General features: G+C 48.7%; 8 protein-coding genes across 8 annotated transcripts; 7 read left to right on the top strand and 1 right to left on the bottom strand.

The window, feature by feature from the left end:
* Positions 1-149: 149 nt before the first annotated feature.
* Positions 150-1,798, top strand: BKA55DRAFT_589329 (uncharacterized protein; the record flags this gene model as incomplete). Its single annotated transcript, XM_046194917.1, has 4 exons — positions 150-534; positions 606-862; positions 919-1,040; positions 1,102-1,798. The coding sequence occupies 4 exons, from the start codon at positions 150-152 to the stop codon at positions 1,796-1,798; spliced, it is 1,461 nt and encodes a 486-aa protein (XP_046054625.1).
* A 940-nt stretch (positions 1,799-2,738) lies between these two features.
* On the top strand, positions 2,739-3,335 carry BKA55DRAFT_670734 (uncharacterized protein; the record flags this gene model as incomplete). Its single annotated transcript, XM_046197957.1, has 2 exons — positions 2,739-2,814; positions 2,862-3,335. A coding segment is annotated over exon 2 (252 nt), but the record flags the coding sequence as incomplete, so codon positions are not given.
* A 182-nt stretch (positions 3,336-3,517) lies between these two features.
* Positions 3,518-4,363, top strand: BKA55DRAFT_684087 (uncharacterized protein; the record flags this gene model as incomplete). Its single annotated transcript, XM_046198591.1, has 1 exon — positions 3,518-4,363. One exon carries the CDS (start codon positions 3,518-3,520, stop codon positions 4,361-4,363), a length of 846 nt encoding a protein of 281 aa, XP_046054627.1.
* A 2,336-nt stretch (positions 4,364-6,699) lies between these two features.
* BKA55DRAFT_684088 (uncharacterized protein) lies at positions 6,700-7,431 on the top strand (the record flags this gene model as incomplete). The annotated part of the gene is made up of 2 exons (XM_046198592.1): positions 6,700-6,967; positions 7,028-7,431. The coding sequence occupies 2 exons, from the start codon at positions 6,700-6,702 to the stop codon at positions 7,429-7,431; spliced, it is 672 nt and encodes a 223-aa protein (XP_046054628.1).
* Positions 7,432-8,247: 816 nt separating this feature from the next.
* BKA55DRAFT_152147 (uncharacterized protein) lies at positions 8,248-11,282 on the bottom strand. The gene has a single exon (XM_046184949.1). The coding sequence runs from the start codon at positions 11,157-11,159 to the stop codon at positions 8,337-8,339; it is 2,823 nt and encodes a 940-aa protein (XP_046054629.1). The 5' UTR covers positions 11,160-11,282; the 3' UTR covers positions 8,248-8,336.
* Positions 11,283-12,134: 852 nt separating this feature from the next.
* Positions 12,135-13,169, top strand: BKA55DRAFT_533615 (uncharacterized protein; the record flags this gene model as incomplete). Its single annotated transcript, XM_046189500.1, has 3 exons — positions 12,135-12,281; positions 12,363-12,447; positions 12,802-13,169. The coding sequence occupies 3 exons, from the start codon at positions 12,135-12,137 to the stop codon at positions 13,167-13,169; spliced, it is 600 nt and encodes a 199-aa protein (XP_046054630.1).
* A 4,413-nt stretch (positions 13,170-17,582) lies between these two features.
* On the top strand, positions 17,583-18,054 carry BKA55DRAFT_684090 (uncharacterized protein; the record flags this gene model as incomplete). Its single annotated transcript, XM_046198593.1, has 3 exons — positions 17,583-17,655; positions 17,714-17,859; positions 17,914-18,054. 3 exons carry the CDS (start codon positions 17,583-17,585, stop codon positions 18,052-18,054), a joined length of 360 nt encoding a protein of 119 aa, XP_046054631.1.
* A 748-nt stretch (positions 18,055-18,802) lies between these two features.
* Positions 18,803-20,251, top strand: BKA55DRAFT_553330 (uncharacterized protein). The gene is made up of 2 exons (XM_046191523.1): positions 18,803-19,394; positions 19,448-20,251. Exons 1-2 carry the CDS (start codon positions 18,976-18,978, stop codon positions 20,103-20,105), a joined length of 1,077 nt encoding a protein of 358 aa, XP_046054632.1. The 5' UTR covers positions 18,803-18,975; the 3' UTR covers positions 20,106-20,251.
* Positions 20,252-20,255: the final 4 nt, after the last annotated feature.

The raw sequence follows: 20,255 nt of genomic DNA on the forward strand, positions 1-20,255 counted from the left end.
GCCTCGTTTGGTTTTGATGACCTCACAATCTGACCCTAGATATTAAATTGACTGGATTGTTTGTTTGCATGCTTCCTAAATGCCCTTTCCTTTCCTTATCCTTTGTCTTATTCTTTGACACATGTTTAGTTGGTGTCACAACGGCAGGCATGGAGGAGCCTCCAGAGAAGAAGCGTCTCCTCTTCATTAATACCAATGAAAATAATTTTCCTTATCATCGAAATCACGGTAACTTAATTAGTTCCAAGGTTCGTCGCCATGTTATGCTCGATATTGGGAAGTCTCGGAGAAAGCCACCAAAGGACCGCCAGTACGTCACCTTGACATGGCAGACACAAAAGAACACCAGTAGAGAAGAAAGTTCAGAGATTCGATATTATGGCAATAAAACAACACCTGAGAGGTGTCAGGTCGCATCAGGCACACCCACCTTGTATGCATTGGCCGTCTTCGAGAAGGAATGGGGAGAGGATTCGTTCTCTGCATATGGATTTACTCTTATCATGGCCACGGGGAAGAATGCGGTGAGCGGCAGTAAGTGAACTTCAGTCCTATGGTAATCTGGTTATGTATTTAGTACGTACTGAATCTGAGGATAGGTACAGCTTATTCGGCAGACACTTTTTGGTCTCCCTTCGCCTTCAGAAAGTCTGCCTTCCTGAAGCACTACCAAGAAATCTTCAGTTCTCCGGATATTCTTATTCCTCTATACCGCCATTCAGCCCAAGAACTCAATTCTTTAGCGCTGGAGCGCTCTCTTATGACTATTCAATGTATCGAGTCCAGACTTGCGAGCTCCGATATGAGATGGGCAACATCAGACAACGTTATCAGCGCGGTGCTGGCACTGATTTGCTATAATGTAAGCTTTGTGTTATATTTAATTGTTTCTTGGCAGCAAGGCTAATGTTTCTTCAGTTTACTAACCTTGATTTCGATCAAGCGGTGGTCCATATCAGGGGTATCCGGATGGTGATTGAGGCAAGAGGTGGCATCTCTACCCTGGAGAATAATCAGGACCTACTATTCATGATTTCATGGTATGTAAGAACCCCTTCTGCTACGTTATAAGTTCTATTCAGTGACTTGATAGCCGTTCAGGGTCGATATCACGGCAGCACTTCTGCATAACACGAAGCCCCTATTTCCACTACCCATGCACATGGACGCATTCGTTCGCCCAGGTCTGAACACGCTTCCAGATCCGCTTCTCGGCCTCCCGAACGAAGAGATAATGTATGATGAGCGCTTTCTGGCGGTTCTTGCATGTATGGGCGACTTGAATGCACTTGCAACATTCCTCCAGACTGAGCAGGCGACCAAAGGCGATGCCATCTGGAGCGACGAAGAGCAAATGGGTCTCCTTTTGAACCCAATTGCGCATGACTTATTGAATCAACAACAATCGGAGCCTTCACATTCTGATACACCTTACGAAACAATCCTGGGGGCACTTCGACTTGGGGCTATCATCTGGATTATATGGGTAAAGCGAAGATGCCGCTCTTATCCCGGGACTGCTCAAGCACATATCTCCACACTCCTCAAAACAATATCGAATGATCTGAAAGCTGATACTCCATGGAACTGCAGTGTAGACCTGCAGATTGTTCGTCTTTGGCTCCTGGTTCTATGCAGTGTCAGCGAATCTAGTGACCAGGACCATTCAATCTTGGCGCGAATGATAGCTTACGAAATGAAAGAACTGAACCTGGTGTCTTGGAATCAACTTATTTCGATCATACACCGAATGCCCTGGATCGACTTGAGTGAAATGCCGAACTTGAGCGCTTTGTGATGCTGGTTCAGGGGTCTGTTGGTACGTCGCCAAGAATACTCTGGGTCCAACGTCCGTAAAAGGCTATGGAAATCCCGTTCGCGACATTAGTGATGTGTTCCTGTAATATATTTATGTTTAAGGCGTCAAAATAATAGACAATACTTGAGATAGCTCGGGTAATGGTCCATGCTAAGGGTGGTCCTTACCAGGCACCAGAGCAAACTATCTAGAACCCTTTTCTTTTCCCCCCTGACAGCTCCTTAAGACTATTCAATAGTAACTCCTACTTCAGATTGGCAGTGAATCACCGTCAAATTCATTATGACATAAAAATGGAGCTCATTCACTTATGAGTAGAAAACAAAAATCTCCACAATTCATGCGATCTCCTTACATCCTTTTGCTTCCTTTGCTTCCTTTGCTTCCTTTGCTTCCTTTGCTTCCTTTGCTTCCTTTGCTTCCTTTGCTTCCTTTGCTTCCTTTGCTTCCTTTGCTTCCTTTGCTTCCTTTGCTTCCTTTGCTTCCTTTGCTTCCTTTGCTTCCTTTGCTTCCTTTGCTTCCTTTGCTTCCTTTGCTTCCTTTGCTTCCTTTGCTTCCTTTGCTTCCTTTGCTTCCTTTGCTTTCATTACTTTCTCTTTACCTCTTAATTTCCTTCTCTCGCATCCCTTCATTTACACACTCAAGCATCGCCAGGGTCGAGTCTTGGTCTCACAACTCATATCATAAGACGCTTCAAGGTAAAGTAATATGCTATGAATACTCTGCGCTTCATTTACTGATTATTGATCATTAGATTCCTGGTTGTTGTGTCCTTTTTCTCGGTCGCTGTAGTTTCCAAACGCAGCTTCGTGTGTGAAGAAAGCCGATCTTGCAATCCACATCAGCTTGAGTCTCTTAGCGTCTTTCGGCTTATGGTATGCCACTTCTCTTCTGACCTTGATGCTGTCTATCTCTGACAGTTTTTTCTTAGATCCCAAGCCATTGTACTGTCGCTATCGCAGATAGGCTCCTCCGGCATCGTGATCACCTCCGTTGTATGTTTCTTCTTACCATCGTCCATTGCTTTCCTCTAATCAAACAGTCCAGTAGCGATACTCGGTTTTAATAACCGTCACCTCCCAAAGACGGTCCCTTGGTCGCTGTCAGTTCAGTGGGTGCCCGCCAGTCCCTGACGTCAAGTTAACACAACACGGCCAATCTCACAACAAGCATCCCTTTTTGAAGAGGCCATCTTGACCTCTTTATTGGGCCCAACTTCATCTGTTTACCTTCATTGATGCCATTGTAGTCTCCGACTCTATCATGGAAGACCCCAATTTGGCCGAGGCGCCAAGTGCCGCGCAATGCCCTTCTTCCCAGTCGGCAAATCAATTCTTGGTTGCACCCTACCTACAACGAGCTAGTAATGAGCTCAAAGATTCCTCAGGAAGACCCCATTCTGATCAGCGTATCGCCGAGGCCACTCTCTTGGGCACTCCGGTCTGCGCATCTGAGGGTCATGCTGAATCTCCTCGATCTGTTCCGTTCCTCTTTCCTGCGTTCAGGATGACAGGTCGTCAGTTTCCAGATGCCGTTTAGAAAGCGGTCGATGACTTCCAAGAAAAGAACTCAACAATATTCATTACGAAGAATCAAGTACTATACGCCGCGATTATGTGGTTTTGGGTTCAAAGCGACAGTAACCGCCATTGGGGTCAAGACTCGACTGAAAGAAAGACCTCATTCCATTCGGTTGAAATGGGCCCATTCATTGCCTACTTTCCAAGTTGGGTCAAGTTTCATGAACTCTTCCGATTTGATGCGTATCTGCATCCCTTTGACTTCATTTCCAAGAACTACCAAAGGGATCTTCAGGTCTCTGCACAGGTTTTCGCCATCAATGGCGTCAATTGGGAGGACAGATTCGAAGCACTCAAGGCATTCGCTATCCCATTCGCGTTCCTTAATCCGCCCATGCAGGAGGGCTCTACTCTCGGTGAGCCTTTTCTGCCATTGAACGAGCTCTCTCTGCCAGGAGTTCATCAGCTGATGGGATTGGGGTCAATCTGGACTATTGGGCCATCTCATATTCCTGCCCAGCATGGCCTTCTTTGTGCCAAATACGACTTGCATACGATCGTCCCGGAAGAGGGTTCTAACGCCTGGTCAATGAGGCATGTGGCACGAAGAGAGCCAAACGTCAAAGCCAATTTCTCTGTTGAGCCTAATTCAGTTCTCACGACTCCGTATTCATCTTTAAAGCGAAAGATGCAGGAGGAGCTCTATGACCCCATTTCGAAGAAGATGAAATCAGCGTCTAAAGTCAGCCTGGAAATGGGCTCATTCTCGGTGGAAGTTGCGGGGCGATACATGAGTGTCGTCCATAATGAAGTCTTCCGAATCGCAGGGAGAGCAGGCCTCATCAACCCCGCCGACTTCGACGTGGGATCAGATGGGGTCATTGGCCTGTCGGAACATGCCTTGCAAAAGGTATATTCACGCGACGAGGCCAACACCTTAGCCTCGGAGAAGCCAGGGACTTACTCTGCCGACTTGATGCAGCACAGTACGCCAACTATTCAACGGGAGAGCCCGCTGAAGTGAAGGAGCTACCATTGTCTATGATGAAAGGTTGTCGAGGTGTTGGCCTTTACTTTAGACCTATCCTGGCGGGCTACCGTGCGCTGAGAGAACTTTACGCATCGACACTTAGTTTCCGGACAGAGAGGGCTGGGAGAAGCTTGGCAACGAAGAATCTGTGCTTCTCATTGAGTGAACTTGGATGTTTCGCTGGGTTTGGGGCAATTGGCTCTAGGAATGGATTTGGGGGAAGACATCTTCGGACTTTAGTCCTGAAAGACAGTGCTTAGATGCCATTTTGGGGTCATTTGACAGCAGAGAAAGTCTTCTGGACGATTGCAGCCTTTCATTTTTGGGCTCATATGGAGGTCATCTTGAGGCCATTTCAGAGCTACCCTTGGTTGGGAGATTAAGAGACTGCTGGTTAGAGAGAAGGCTAGTTATCCATTCAAAGTTGACCTCATAGCTACCGCCCCATAGGAACAAATACCTGCTCTTCTGTCTTGGCTGCAAACACATCGTGAAAGTGCTCATTTTCTCGTGAGGTATCATGATTGTATGCCTATCTTTGATGTCATTATTGTAGGTAGGCATTCAAGGGGCAGCCATAAAGGAGTCATTCGGGGATGATGGATCATCTACACATGATGGGGTCAAATACAAGAGCTTGAATGGGGCCATTTTAATTATTTCTCTTCTTTGCTAATTACGTCCTCATTAAGGCCCCTTCATCCCATGGAGCTCCGAAATTCCCCATGTTGAATGATGCCATTTGAACGAGCACAAGTTAAGTTTACTCTGGAACTATCAATTTCACCTGTCTTACAAACTCTTCGAAATCTAATGTCAATCCGATCTCTAGAAAGGATTCAACTGGCACCTTGGTTGGGAGCCATCAGAGGTCTGATATTTCCCGTTGTGCCACATCTGCGTTTTCTCTTGAACATTAGCTGACAACTCTTTCCATTTAACACCCAACTTGTGGATACCATCAACCGAAGTCTCCAGGATACTCTAAAGCGTGGCACTAGACAGCTGAACATGTATTTATGGAAACACTTTAAACTCACGATATAAGCATTGGCGGTGTAAGGTTTCTCTTTCAGCACGGGGATTTTTTTCCACGATCGCGCACTCTCTCAGCGTGGGCCACAGCGGGACGGCGCGGGAGGTTCCCCATTTTGGCTTTTTTTCAGCCCTACGGGTCACTTCAACGTGTCTAACGGTTGATGAATTATCAACATTGTGAGTCAGCTCGTGAAAATTCTGAACAGAACAACGAGGTTCTTATGGCTGAGTTGGCAATTGGTTGACTCGGTGTCATGGACATCCATGTAAGTCGGGCCCTCGCTAAAGAGTTAGGTTCTGCTGTACAATACGCGAACTGTTGAATTGCTGTAGCCTCGGGCTTCACCGTCTGCTGATTTTTACATAAGTGGTCCTCCGTGGCAAAGTATGTACTGTAACAGTAGCAGTTACAGCAAGACGTTGTTGGTATAAAGTCGTGTGCTCATGTATCATCCAACCGGGATATTTCTACTCAACCACATATCAACACCTGTACTGTACTCTGTAACACAAGACAAGTGGATACACAAGGGTTGTACCATTTTTCGAATTCACAAATAAATAAGCCTTCTCACCTCATAGAGCAAGTCAACAATACTGAACCGTGCTGCTCGAAGCGACTCTCGCATATCGTTCGTCAATTCATTGTGGAGGATCATCACCTTGAAGAGACGAGGGTACACATCACACCCCTGCATCTTCAGTTTTCAGCCCCCTCTTCAGTCCAATTCAGGCCAGTTCGCCGCGAGATGCGCAGACTGCAGCAGAGAAGCAGAACTCAACAAAGCCAAGCACCAAGCTAAAGAGAAAGAAAAAGAAAAAGAACCATTCCTCTTCTCGACTGGACACTCTCAGGGGTTAAAACATAACCCACTACTGTACAGTGGTGGAGTAAGAAAAAGAGACCCCTGAAACGCGCGAATCGTATCTCCAGCCACTCGAATTTACGGTGAAGAAGGATCATCGCGTGTGTGTCCCGTGCGTGCCCGCCGTGGCCCCTCCGAGCAGACTACTGTACCTCACTCTTACAGTACAGCTCTGACTTGCATCTGCATTGGATCTTTCGTTCGCAGCAGCAGCGCACATCAATCACAATCCGCCCTTTACTCGTTTCGATCCTGATTTTGCTCAGAATCAAACTGAGGATTAATCAACGACACGAGATAATTCTTCAATTGAATTAATAGCGTCTTTTCTTTCACGAATGCGCACAATCTGAGCTTTCCCTCTGTCCGCTGAAATCTCACCACCAAAAGAATACTCCATATCCAACCACCGAGAATCCTCATAAAATGGGCTTCCTCGACTGGAACGACGGCGCCTCCGTACTCTCAGGCAGAACCTCATCTCGCCGTCACAAATCTTCTCGTTCTCACAAGAAGCGACGTTCACGATCCCGCTCCCGCTCTAGCTCCCGTGAGCGTGGCCGTGGCCGTGGTGGCTTCGCGGATATGGCAGACTCCTTCCTTGGCGGAGATCGCTATGGCAAGCACAATTCCTCGCGCGGTTCTTTCTTTGGACTTGGCGGTAACAACAGCCGCTCGAGCTTCTTTGGAAACAGTAATTCTACCCCTCCCAGCCGCATACCTCGGAATCGAAAGGTGCTAACTAGCTGACTAGGTCGCTCGTCTTACTACAAGCGCTCCCCACGTCAAGGCTTCGTCCAAAAGACATACAAGCAGCTCAAGCGTCTCCTCCGCGACCTTGTCCACTGGGCCAAGCGCCACCCATGGAAGGTCTTCTTCGTTGTTATCATGCCCCTCATCACGGGGGGAGCTCTGACTGCTCTCCTCGCCCGCTTCGGCCTACGTATCCCACCCGCCATTGAGCGCATGCTCGGTGTCGCCTCCAAGGCTGCCACGGGCGGCTCGTCCGGCCTAGTAGGCGAAGCTGTCCGTATGGCCAGCGGTTTCGGCGGCAACAGCGCTGTTCGTGTGGAGCGCGACACGCACTCCTACAGCGGCGGTGGTGGTGGTGGCGATACTTGGGGTGGTTTTGCTAATATGGCCAAGAAGTGGATGTGATGTTACTTCAGCGAGATGGCGTCGTTGCTTTGGACTTTTGACACTACCTTTTTGACGAGACGCACGCAATTGGCTTTGCTTGAGGCGTTTCAGGAACGGAACGGAACGGAATGGAATGGATTTACTTGGGAGGATTATTGTGCCCGCATCACCATATTACTGGTGGTTTTACATAGAGACTGCAAGGCAGCATTCTTGAATACATTTCACGACTTAATGACTCCTGAGTATTGAGCTTTGTACCTGTCTAGAGAATGTGATCGTCTTCTTCCCAAACTCTTCGATATCATCCTTGTCCCGAAACAGACCCAACATTCATCATGTCGGGAATAGGGTTACGAGGCATACCTCACGTCGTCGTAGTTTCAGGATCAGAGTCATTTCAGCACTATGTTCATTACTAGTTCTGTGCATTTACCAGCCGCCTCCGCAAGATACCTAGTTAGATCTCATATCCCACTACGTTTCCCTCATGTTGACAGCAGCATAAAAAATGCCACATATGGGTTGTCCAATTCTCTGCGGAGTCCAAGCTACCCATGTATCTGACTCAACCATCGGCCCTGTCGACCTGGGAGTCAGGTACATGAGCCAATGCCAGATACCAATGCTATTCATGCAATCATTAACCTCTGCGCCCATTCCGTTCCTTAAACTAAAATACTTGGGATTCCATCAATCCAAGGCCCGTACCATGTCTGTTGATACCTTGCTTCTTGACCGATAAAGTTAAGCTGGCCATTGCTCCATGCAGTGACCGCAAATAGAGTCGAATTGGCAAAGCTACCGAGTAAAGCCTCAGTTGCAACATACCAAAAGGAATATTGTACATGCGCCGTGCAATTGCAACGGCAGTCATAGAACGCCAACGCTGTAGGATTTCTTCAAGTCGGATATCTCATTCATTACTTCGCCTCACCCTCTTTCTCCTTAGCGGGTTTCCAAAACTGCATCATTCGACCCAGCTTCTTCGTTCGGCTACTCTTTGCCTTCTTGTGGTTCTCGTCGTTGTCCAGCGTGACTTCCATTGAGAGCTTGCTCCGTTCACCATGAGAGCTACTGATGAGACGGCTGAGGCTGGCAAGACTTGATCGACGACGTCCAAAAGCAGCAGAGGAGACCGAAACTGGTCGAGGTTCTCGGAGAGTGGGCTGTGATTGACGCTGGCTGGGCAGGAACATGCTTTCCCTTGTCATTGTAGAGTTGCTAGATGTCAATGAAGGGATGTCATAATCCACTGAAACTCGAACCTCGGGTCCAGGCTCTCCCATTAACAGCAGAGACCGAAAATTGTTCTCGTCAGTAACTGATGAGGGAGCTGTTGAGATTCGCTGGACCTCAACAGACATTGGCGACCGGGGAGACGGGAAAGAAGACGAGTAGCTCATGGCGTACGGGCTGTTTGGAACATTGGCTGGTGCAGGAAGATGCAAGGGGCTGACTTCACCAGGTGACAGATCCTTGGTGCCTGAGAACCTTCTCAATGAAGAAGGAGCAGAATCAGTAGTCTCAGTTCGCTCAGCAGGCATGAAAGGTGATCGAAAAATCACGCTTGGCATCTCTTCAGCGATAACGCTTTCGTGTAAGGACGACCTCGAGCGCTCACCCCGCACCGTACTGGCAGATATTTGGTCCTTGTCACTCAGGCTGGAGGTGGTTCGCCTCATAGCCTGGTTCGACTGGCTTGAGCTGTGAATTGAAAGCTTGTCTTGTGAGTCACGTAAGGGGTCTCTAGTAACAGCAGCTGGAGGTGTAGCATCACTGTCAGAATCAGTCTCTTCTTCTGAAGAATCATCTGTTGTCCCAGATCTGGCATTGTCGTCATCATCCTCTTCATCTTCTTCGAAAACGTCGGCCATGGTTGAGCTGCTGTTGTAACGGTGAATGCCAGCACGGCCTGCGTCAAAGGGAGGCAGATCAGGAGCAGATTCTGCGCGACGATGGTAATGCATGCCTGGACCACTGAAACCCTTCATGCCTTGGGCACTGTGAAGTCGCCGCTTGCCGGCACCGCCAGCAGCTCGCTGCGCTGCCTCCCACTCTGGATTGAGTGGTAGAGGGGTGTTGAACGGGCCGAGAGCAGCGTCGAGATCGATCATAGGATATGATGATTCATCTGTTGATCGCTGTGGTGCCTCATCTTGAGGTATGTTGGGAGATTCGGTGACAGTGAGAGTTGGTGTCGAAATCTCCAGCAATTCAGGCTCTCCATACATCTCCTCCTCGCCTTCGTATCGAGCGACTCTGGAAGATGGTGGAGTTGGAGGACGGCCGCCCTCAGATTTTGATCGTTTGCTGTGAGATTTAGGCTTTCGTGGCAAGATAGCCCCAGCCCAGCCCTTAACTTTCTTCTTTTTCTTCTTACTCTTGTTGCTGCTCTTACTCTTGACGGGAGTGATATCAGCACTTTCGCCAGCTGGACCAATCTCATGTCCTGATACAGGTAATGCTTTGGTTAACAGATCGATTGACCCAGCGCTCTGTGGTCTCTTGCCAGGTGATGTGTTTCCAGCTGAAGAGTCTCGGACGAAAAATGACCAGCGCTTCCTTGTCGGACTTGGTTCAGGATCTTCTGCCTTGGGAGCCTCAGCAAAATTGAGTAATGTCGGAATCGAATTTCGACGTTTTGGTGAAGATGGCGTGTTAGCCTGGTCAGGAGTACGCTCGAGAATAGCACCTGCAGTGCTTGGCCTCGAGTCTGAAATTTCGCGAGTCGATGTTTGAGATAATGGTGATGGGCTATCACGACCGTTGTGAGATGCGGTTGAAACAATTGACGAGATGCTGCCAGATACAGAGTGTCCAGGTCGTGCTGTTACTGTGCTGGAAGTCTCATTGGAGACGAGTGACAAAGGTCGTGGGATAAACTCAAGTGTGTCGGAAAAGCCGACACGGGCCTTGGGTTGTTTGGGGCTTCCGCTCGGTGAAGGGACTGAAACAGGCTGCTCCGTTTCCTTTGGCGCCTCGGGTTCAGGAGCAGATGCAGGTTCAGGAACAACCTTTTCATCCAGAGGTAGAGACAGTTGATTGCTAGGTTGGCCGAAGGTGGTCGGGCTAGTCGGTGCGCTGTTTCCTCGGCCGGCGGCATCAAAAACGGGAGGTTGAAGAATGGGCAGGTCATTTGTCGAGATGGCGCCTGAAATCCCTCTTCGATGGCCTCTTCTTGGTGGTTGAAATGTTGGCGTCACGAGTCCACTCTCTGACTTGGTAGGACTAGTGCTCATGATGGCGATCGAGTTGCCCTCACGGATACGTCCCCCAACAAATTCGCTCCCACCTCTTCGATGTCCATGGCCGCCGGGTCGCTGTGATGATGCAATGTTTCTGGGAGAGTGAGGTGAAATTGGAGGAGTCAGGAGAAAATTGTTTTCACGATCTGGCGAAAGTAGAGCACCAGGGTTGAAGCTAAAGTCAGGCAATGCCGAGCGAGACTGTCTCTCTGCATTTTCAGCAGAAAACCCAAAGCTGAAGTTGGGCGTCTCGATGGCCGACATGGGACGACGACCGGTCGCTCGCGAGAAGGAAGAGGGCGCGGACGCCGAGGCAGGCGGTTTGGCTGGAAAGACGAATGGAGGGTTTGGCGGTGGCTCATCGAGCTGAGACTGGGAGTCAACGGAATGAGGGCCAGTAAATGAGTTCATTGAGGAAGCGAATCGATCGGAAGGGTTATCGAACGCTGGACCGGGAGTTGGACGGCTTAGCCCCTCAGGGCCAAATGCGGTTGCCATCTTCTCCTCAGCCGCGCAGCGGCAATGAAGTGATGGACAACAATGTGTGAATTAAAGGTTCATAGGACAAGCAAGGCAACCGTTCCAGAACCGCCGGGCTCGCTTAATTATTCGGTTCGAGCAAATGTATAGCAATGGTGTTGACAATTTCGAAGAGGGTCGCGTCTGAGGCGTCACAAGCAACGATCAGTCTGTAGATCTTGAGATTGAAATTGAACACGCGAAAAGGCGAAAAGTGTCGGCTTCGAGAAAAGGATATTGCTACAAATAATGGCAAGCAAGTCGTACTGGGGTAACGGACCAGATGATACGGCAGCAACAGGCTTGAAAGTCGTCGAGATGAATCGCGGAAAATTGGCTGGACGAACAACTCGAATGGCGGATGTTAAAACTATGGTATGTAAAGAAAAGGAGTGGACGGCCAAGACCAGCGCAACTCTACAAAAACAAGAGAGCAACTGGAATCGCACCAAGAAAGAAGAGGTCGGGAGGAGGAAGAAAGAGAATCTTCGCTCGCAAAGGCGGCGTTTTCGATTTGAGGTGCAGCCGGAGAGATGAAGAAGAGAAGACGGGACGGGACGGGGGAGGGGGGGATAGAAACGCGATTTCGTGATAAAAGGCAGGTCAGAGGGAAAGAGGTAAAGCCAAATGCACTTGTGTTCAGCCACGCCCAGCAAGCGCAAGTGCATGCAAGTGCAAGGGGTCCCCCACTGCCAACTGAGTGTGATGGGGTACGTATGGACAGGTACCGCTGCAACCAACACGACTGCGAATAGACGGCCGGAAATGGCCAGGGAGAACATGCATCTCTAGTACCTCTGCGCTTCCTTCCAACTTTGGCCAGGCCCCCCTAGCCTTAGTAGTTCATGATCCCTAATCCCTAGTTCCTTAGTTCTTAGTTCAGGTACCTGGCTTGCTGGCGTGGTCCTGGACAATCCGCCCTGGCATCCACAGTCCACGGTCGAGAGACACGACATGGCCAAGGGGCGCCACCTCTGTCGGGGACTCCAGCTGCCCGTGTTGCCTGCAAGATTGGATCGAGTGGATGCCAGTGGAAGGCGGTTCATGAATCGAGGTGTTAGGGTGACCCGATCAAGAAGCCAAGGGAACCCAAAAGGGATTGTGTGTGATGAACTATGTTACTTTTTGGTAACATGTGTGCAGTCTGATGCATTGTGAAAACACTTACTAAAACGTGGAGAGTACCTGGGTATAGGACCTAATATCAAAAACACATATAGTCCTGCGTTTGTCGTCGTTTGTTCTGACTTCTTCCAAGGCGGCAGCGGTAAGTACCCTTCGCTAGACCTGGGTTTCCTTCCCTTCATGAATTCTTCCTCTCCAGGGGCGGCCGGGCCTCCTCGTCTCCGCTTGGTGGTGGAGCTTTTTTCATCCACCCCAAAACCAGACCCGCACTGTGTTGTCCTTTTGGGGCAAATTGCACCAAACCAGCGGTCATACTTCTTGTTATTGTCTTGACTGGATGATAATAATTTTCGGATATGACATCTTATGCTGTCAAATATCAATTAATCTATCTCTGCTATTCATGACAATCTGACAAGAGCATAATCATTTTATTGCGCTATCAGCGATGAACAAACGCTTCTGCTCCTCGTCCAATCTTACTGAAACAGGACAGCATTACCATCATGGATATTGATCTTCATCAACTGTAGTGGTACACTTTCATGGTGGTCACCATTTCATGACAGGTACTGTCAATATCGGTACATGAGACTCCAAGTCCACATCTGCACTGTGACCTCGCAGGTCGACTACAGTATCCCTGGCTCTTTGTTCGTCCCTGGCACTGCGAACGCTCTCGAGGTGCTTGCTGCTGCTCTGTTGAGCGCCCGAGGCCTCTGTTATTCGTCTGCTGTTTCTGTCAGGAGCCACTTAACACCCCTGCCCATGTCACCCTCGGTGCGCCGTGTACCTGCACCTAAGGTGCATACAAAAGCTGCAAGCCCACGACAGATGGAGGAAGATGCAAGCGAGCAGACTTGAGCAAGTAACATCAAGCGTCGAACCTAATTCATGTTGAAAGGACAACTCTATCATGTGAGAGAGACTCTCTTGCAATTATCTCCCCGATACTCCATGTCAATGATCTTCAATCCTCCCATGCCCAAACTCACCAAGCGCCTTTACCGGGATGGCCTCCAGGTTTGAGAGCGGGGGAGGCGAACATCAAAGTGGAGGTCCAGGGATGAGTAACGGTTACAGCGGGCGGCACGATGTCTTGCTTGATGGCCGCGACAATCTAACGCCCTTGGCGGTTGCGCATTCGAAAATCAAGTATCGATGACCTTGGCCAGCCCCTAGGCCAAGCATCATAGATAACTATCACGAGAGTTGTTTCTTCGGACAATTGTCAAACTCTGGAGAGAACCTAACTAGAAGTTGTTCACACCATCAAACGCTGGAAACAGGAAGAGATCCTAGTCGATTAGCGACCAGTTGTGTTACAATAAGCATTGCGACCGTTTGGTGGTCAGCGGCCAGCTGCAGGTCAGGATTCGGATGATAACCGGCTGACCACTTTGAGAATACAATTCATAGGCCCGAGTCAGCCTCAACCAGCAGGTATCTCTTATCAACGGCATGGCGGAACGTCTGTACCGGTGCAAAAGGTCAGCGACACATGAGCGAAAAGGCTTCACGGCTAAGGGAATCGACGATTTGTCTAGAACAAGGGTTTCTAGCACAGCCTTCGCCTAGAAATTATCGTAAGATGCATGATCAATTCTGCATTTGTGTCGCTACACAAAGTTTTCGGTGATTTCTCTGCAACCCATACACAGCTGTATCTTGATCTGGTGTAAGTCAAAGGCCAATCATATCCACTGAGAGACCAGGAGGCTGCTGTAGTAGGGCAGCCACCAACGAACAGATCGATCTCAAGAAGGGGCGGGACCTAGATCAACGGTACCACCCATTGAAACACCACAACAACTAAGGTTAAGGTAGGGAGTTTAAACGACACGATAGTTTCCGCATGCAATAATCATGGAATCATATTACTATACGATAGTGCCGAGCCATCCGCCAACACGGCTTGTTAGAAACAAAGCAGGTTTGTATCTACCCACACTCAACCTCACTAATTCACACCAACCGCCTAAACTATCGTACAGGCGAGACATGGCTTGCACGATGAATCGGGGCTAGAACCAGTCGTCGACTGCTATGCGCCACGCGAGCCCAGAGGGATACAATACGATGCTGTATACAGTATGGCTGAGCGCATTTCTGTTGTGTTGTGTTATTTTGCATTTGCGGGTTTTATGGAGTTTTTCTCCGTTGCTTTTTTCTTCTTCCCCAGTCGACCTGAGATCTGTCCAGGATGAGCTGGCAGGCCACCTGGCCCATCGGCCTGACCAGGTCAGAGATTACGAGGTCGAGAACACGACCACAACAAACCGATTCTCCAAAACAATAACCCCAGGACTTGTCAAGGTTAGTTAGGTTGTGATCTATCAACCGGGTTACCAGGAGCCCTTGAAGATTACGTATTGCCCTCGTCCGAGCGCTCTGGTTTACAGGCCAAAGAGTTCCGATTTTAGATCTTGACAGATGGGTCAGTCGACTGGCCCATTGTATCTCAACGGGAAAGTTGTTTACCGAGAGTATCACGAATTACTTGTTTTGCTGTTTGCATTTTCTCATCATACTGACATCTCGGTCAGTGAAAGCCTTGGTCTTTGTAGTCCCAGCTTAACGCCATCCTCGCTACGCACGGGGCCAGGAACAGCCTTAATTCCCCTTGTCTATTCCCACACTGGTACCCGTACCTGAAAGTCATTCCTTAATTGAGACCTTGAAAGATGTGGCAGCTGATGACGGATGCGGTTGAGGCTGAGGCTGCTGCCCATCTGTCCGTGCAGGGCACTTGTGAAAACACTTTGTCTTGTTCATCTCTGACGGGAGATTCACCAAGGCAACGGTATCAGACTGCAGCCTCTGATTGGCTTTTGTTTTGATTTCCTGTCTAATTGCTTTTTTAATTCACAGCACGTCAGACAAGCCGACGGGTTGATCATGGAGCTGTCTCTATCATGGATGATTTGTTTCAACAAACTCAATCCGGGTATTGACAGCTACCGAGCTTGAAACGACAGGCGCCCCTCCCGTGTAACAATGGCAGCAGTTTTCATCTCGAATTTTATTGCATTGACAATCTATTGCTCTGGGCGCTTATACAGTGTTTCCCAACAAAGGTTATCCTGGCCTGCCTGATAATCATATTTAACGTCAGATCTACACCAATATCCGACGACACCGCCAAATTATGCACAGACTAAAATGATCGCAAGGCACTTGGCGCATCGGAAATATGGCCGAACTTGGTATAAACAAGACAGGACGGTTTTCAAGACTCAACAACGTCTAAATTAAGCATGGCGGAACAATTTAGACAAAACACAAGTTGCATCTGTTGATCGATGGTTGTCGTGACAATTGTGTGTTTGCAAACTAAGCAATTGCATGATCTCAACTCTACAAACCTGCATGCATACAATGCCTGGCAAGGGCCAGTTTTGATACCTTGTAACATTGACTCCTCATGTCTCTCTTTCATCCCTCGCGTCTTGCCCAGACCTGGGGGTTCATGGGCAGAGTCTCTCGTGGAGCCAGGTCCACCAGCTAAGCCACTATACAAGGATTCTCCCTCTTTCAAGACTTCGAATTCCCCCGTTTTGCTCCACCGTGCACTCATAACCGGCCAATTTCACGGTTGTGAAAAAAAAAAAGAGGCTTGCCAATTCCCATCTCAGGTCAGCCTGCCACCGTTCAGCTCGTCCACGAATAACCTCCCTCAGGCGCATCGCGATGAAATGAAGGCTTTCTTGTATGCATAAACAATTTCGCCAACATCTCAACGAGGAAGCTATGTAATACCGTTCGACACGGGTGGCATTCCTATTATTATCTGCAACGGTAATAAGCCAATTTGCCCAGCTAATTACGATTTCCTCTTCATTCCGTCATGAGATCCATCTCCCTGCGTTGCGGTGAAGGAGGCCTCGGGACGGATCAAATGTTGACAGGAGACAGGACAGATTCCCAAAAATATCTACCGTGTTTTGAATGGGGTTGAGAAATACCCGAATTTAGCACGCGATGGTTCATCGTCATTTCGTGGCCTTGGCTCTGGGCCCATGATAGACGGGATGTCATTTACGTAGGATTCGGCCGCGATACCGAAGGAACAAGGCCTAATCTGGTCTCTAACCCGCATCAGTCGCGTCCCACTATGACATTGTAGTGCCATGGATGTTGATTACGATGAGCCCGATTAATCCTCTCACTATAGGTGTTCATCCATACTCTTTCATGGCATGTTCTTAGTTGAAGCCTTGTGATAGACCCGTCCTTCCAACATGTCTCTCTAAAGACTCCACATAGTAATGTCTCTCCCTTTCGGAAATGTCTCTGTAATCTAATGCATGGCAATTACACGCATGCATCTGCAATAATGTTAATTAATCTAAGTACATAGTAAGCACCATTGAAGTGCGTACGTCAACTACTTGCTTCTGGCCAGCGATAGGCTCATGATCTGGCCGAGGCTATCTCCCTTGATGCATACTCATACGGCTGGCCCCCTTTCATACAAATGCCTGACATGAGCGTAAACGAACATGCGGTTGGCAATACGAACAGTTATTACCCCTGCTCCAATCACATCACTTGATCAGCATCTTAACGGTTAGCTCCCATGCACCGAAGTCAAAGCCACCTGCGAGAATCTGCAAACTAGAAATCCTTGTAAACCTTACAGACCGTCAAAGTGGCTAGAAGGAAACCTAAGACCTTGAACTCAGGGTGACAAAATACTTGGGCAGCCATGGGTAAGCTCAGGAAGCTATGGTTGGTTATTTTTGGCTCTTTGATGGAGGTCTCAGGTCTTTTTGCACCCCTAGAAACTGGATCTGAGGCTTACAGGTTCGCAGCTGAAAGACGTAGCCAATAGCGTATATTCTCCCTCGACTGACAGCTAAGAAGGGACGGGATGGCGCATTATTGGAAGACTCGTCAGCGCCGAAGAAAGACAAGTAAACTATCAAACGGAGCAAAGAATAGCCGAACCGAGGCGGGTTCAACCTTTGATTATTATTAGGAACTCATGTGAAGGGGCCAGAAGTCTTCAGATCATGAAACAGAAGCACCAAGCGACGTGACAAGATCGCCCCTTATCTGCCCCTGAATTAAAGTGTGGGGAGCTACCTGGACCCTGGATATGAGCCACAGTTCTAGACCGAGTGTGGAGGTGCACAGCCACAGGTTTATCACCTCTCACCGCCTCTGAGATAGTGCACTGCTTCAACTTTTTTTGACTGGCAGAAAAATTAGTGAAGCGAGCAAGATCGCTGAAACGACACGCCTCAGTATCAAAGACAGATACACAGCAACAATATGTCTGATACGGAGAAAACAAACCTGACTCCCGCTCCTGCGGCGGAGCAGACCCTTGGCATGCGTAAGAATGGTAACATTACCTCACAGCATTGCGCGCATACGGACTCACCAAGCTAACTGTTCCGTAGGCAAGCAATGGCATGCCCCCAAGAAGGCTTTCCGACCTACCGCTGGCTTGAAGTCATATGAGAAGCGAACGCAAGAGCGTGCTCTCATGGCGCAAGTCAAGGCCAAGGAGAAGGAGATGAAGGACGAGAAGGAACAGGAGCGCCAGGTATGCCCAAATTCTCCTCACATTGGATGAGACATGATCTAAACGAATAAACAGCGCAAGATTGCAGCTATTAAGGAGAAGCGATCAAAGAAGGAGGAGACTGAGCGATACGAGAAGATGGCCGAGAAGATGCACAAGAAGCGAGTCGAGCGACTAAAGCGCAAGGAGAAGCGAAACAAGCTGATCAACTCATGATCACGGGATGGTTCTGGTGGTTGGAATTTGATTGGAGCAGACATATATCGACAGCATTATGATTTACGATGCGGCATACCTCAGACTACAACTTGCAACGGAAAGATTAGGTTAGGCAACATGGGAGCAGCACAATATACCTGGGCGTTGGAATATGCGATCAAATCTGGGCAGAGCGATAACCGGGTTGTCCGGCTATCGAACGGCTGTTCGTTTTCGTGTGATTAAAGGTTCCTAGATTTAATGTTCGTCATTGATTCACACATCGGCTGGTTCGGGCCTGAGTCGTGCTCTAGCTGAGACTCATCTGCTGTAGGAGAGCCAACTGATATCCTCGAAGGACAGCAAGTGACACGAGGTCCACAGATCTAAGATGCCAAGTTGACGAAAGCAGCGTACGTGAATCTTCTAGTAGACCCATCCACTGGTTCTTTTGGGGATCTTGGTCTTAGTCAAAGACCTCCATTGTGGATATCGTGGTGATTATGACACCATTCTGAGCCTGACAAGCTGATGGTACATGCCATAACATTCGAGTTGTTTTAAATCTTACGAAAAGAAAGACTATACGTCTACCAGTATATAAGGTACTATTGAAAACGTATTCGGATACTATCTCCAGCTTATGTGGAGATGTTTCGATCTTGTATACATCTATATTCAAGTGACATGTGAAACTGCCGGTTTGCAGGGGTCCACTAAACCATCCCCAAAGTTGACCATTCGACGATCGCCTGATGCAACCACGCAACAAACCTAGAATTCTACTGCTTCAAGCCCTCTTTTGGGTAACCCACCCATCCATGCGTCACAGGGTCCAGGCATAGAGTTTTTCTCAAGACCTACAGTACGGTCACTATAGCTGCAAGCAGGACGAATCGGGATCAGCCACACTACCAACGGGGAAATACCGCTCACGCCATGGCCTCAGCAGGCTTTACGAGTCCCCGAGACTCTACAAACTCAGTCTCCAGTGCTCGTTCGAGCAGCCGACATCAGTTGAAACGATCCATCACCGAGCTCGCGTCGCCCGTGAAGCTCGGCCGTCGAGAGAAGAAAGAACGCGATCGATATAATGAGGACCGCGCCGTGCATGCGCACCACATCTCAATCTCCCATCCCGTATCCGCGAACCCACAATATCAAGGCAGAGCATCAGTAGACATTATGACACGCTCAGAAGGCGTCACGCCGTACATGAGCCCCGATCAGAGTCGGAGGCCAAGCCTGATGCTGTCGAGAGAGGAGGAGAACAAGGCTCTCAACGTCCCTGCTCCGCCGGAACCCAAGACCAAGGAGAAGATACTGGAAGATCAGGCTAAGGCGTCCTCGCAGGTCGAGTAAGACACTACATACATCCTTATCTGGTACTTTATAGCTGACGCATTCATAGGGGTTTAAAGCAGTCATTGGTCGAACTTGGGTCTTTCTCTACTTCCACAGCACGGCGACTCGACGAGACATACTACGCCGTTCTTGAAAAGATGAGCTCACTTCAGTCAACTGTTTCCGCCTTAAGGGAGTTGGCGGAGGAGTCTCAGAGCATCCATCGAAATTTCGAGAAGGACGCTTGCGAGATTGAAAACGATATTACATCACAGATTGCAGCAATGGGCCAGTTCAAGGAGCACCAGGAGAACATCGAATCACTCACGACCCGTGTCCAAGATGGCCGTGCAAGAATCCGTGCTCTCAGTGATCGAGTCGATATTGTCCGAGAGCAGGTCGAGCTCTGGGAGCGTCTGGACAAAGAGTCACAGGACAAAACACGGTTGAGGTTGAGAGCTATCATTATATGCATCACGGTTGTGTTCCTTGCAGTGGTGGTTCTGTTCTTTGGTGCTCAGTATGTCTCAAGACATAGTTCACTCTTGGGCGGTGATACCTCGAGCACTCCTCGTGTTGCAGAGTCTATCGTCCAGTCGCATAAGGTAGCAGCACATCCATCATTGTCTCTCCGAAGACCTGAGAAGAGCGGTGTTCCATATTCAAAGAGGAAGCAGGTGCATACACATGGAGAGGAGGAGCTTCGTGTTTTCGATGAACTGTGAAATTGTTGGTTCTCATATTAATTGCTTTCATTCGATACCCCATCATAGCGCGCACATCGCATAACTCATTTATTCCCTTTGTACTGGCAGGATTTTTAATAGATAGTTGATTCACATCGAGATTGTTCTTGAAATAAAATACTACCATAT

Source organism: Fusarium redolens, assembly GCF_020744475.1.
Source record: "Fusarium redolens strain MPI-CAGE-AT-0023 chromosome Unknown BKA55scaffold_2, whole genome shotgun sequence".
In the NCBI taxonomy this organism is placed as follows: domain Eukaryota; kingdom Fungi; phylum Ascomycota; class Sordariomycetes; order Hypocreales; family Nectriaceae; genus Fusarium; species Fusarium redolens.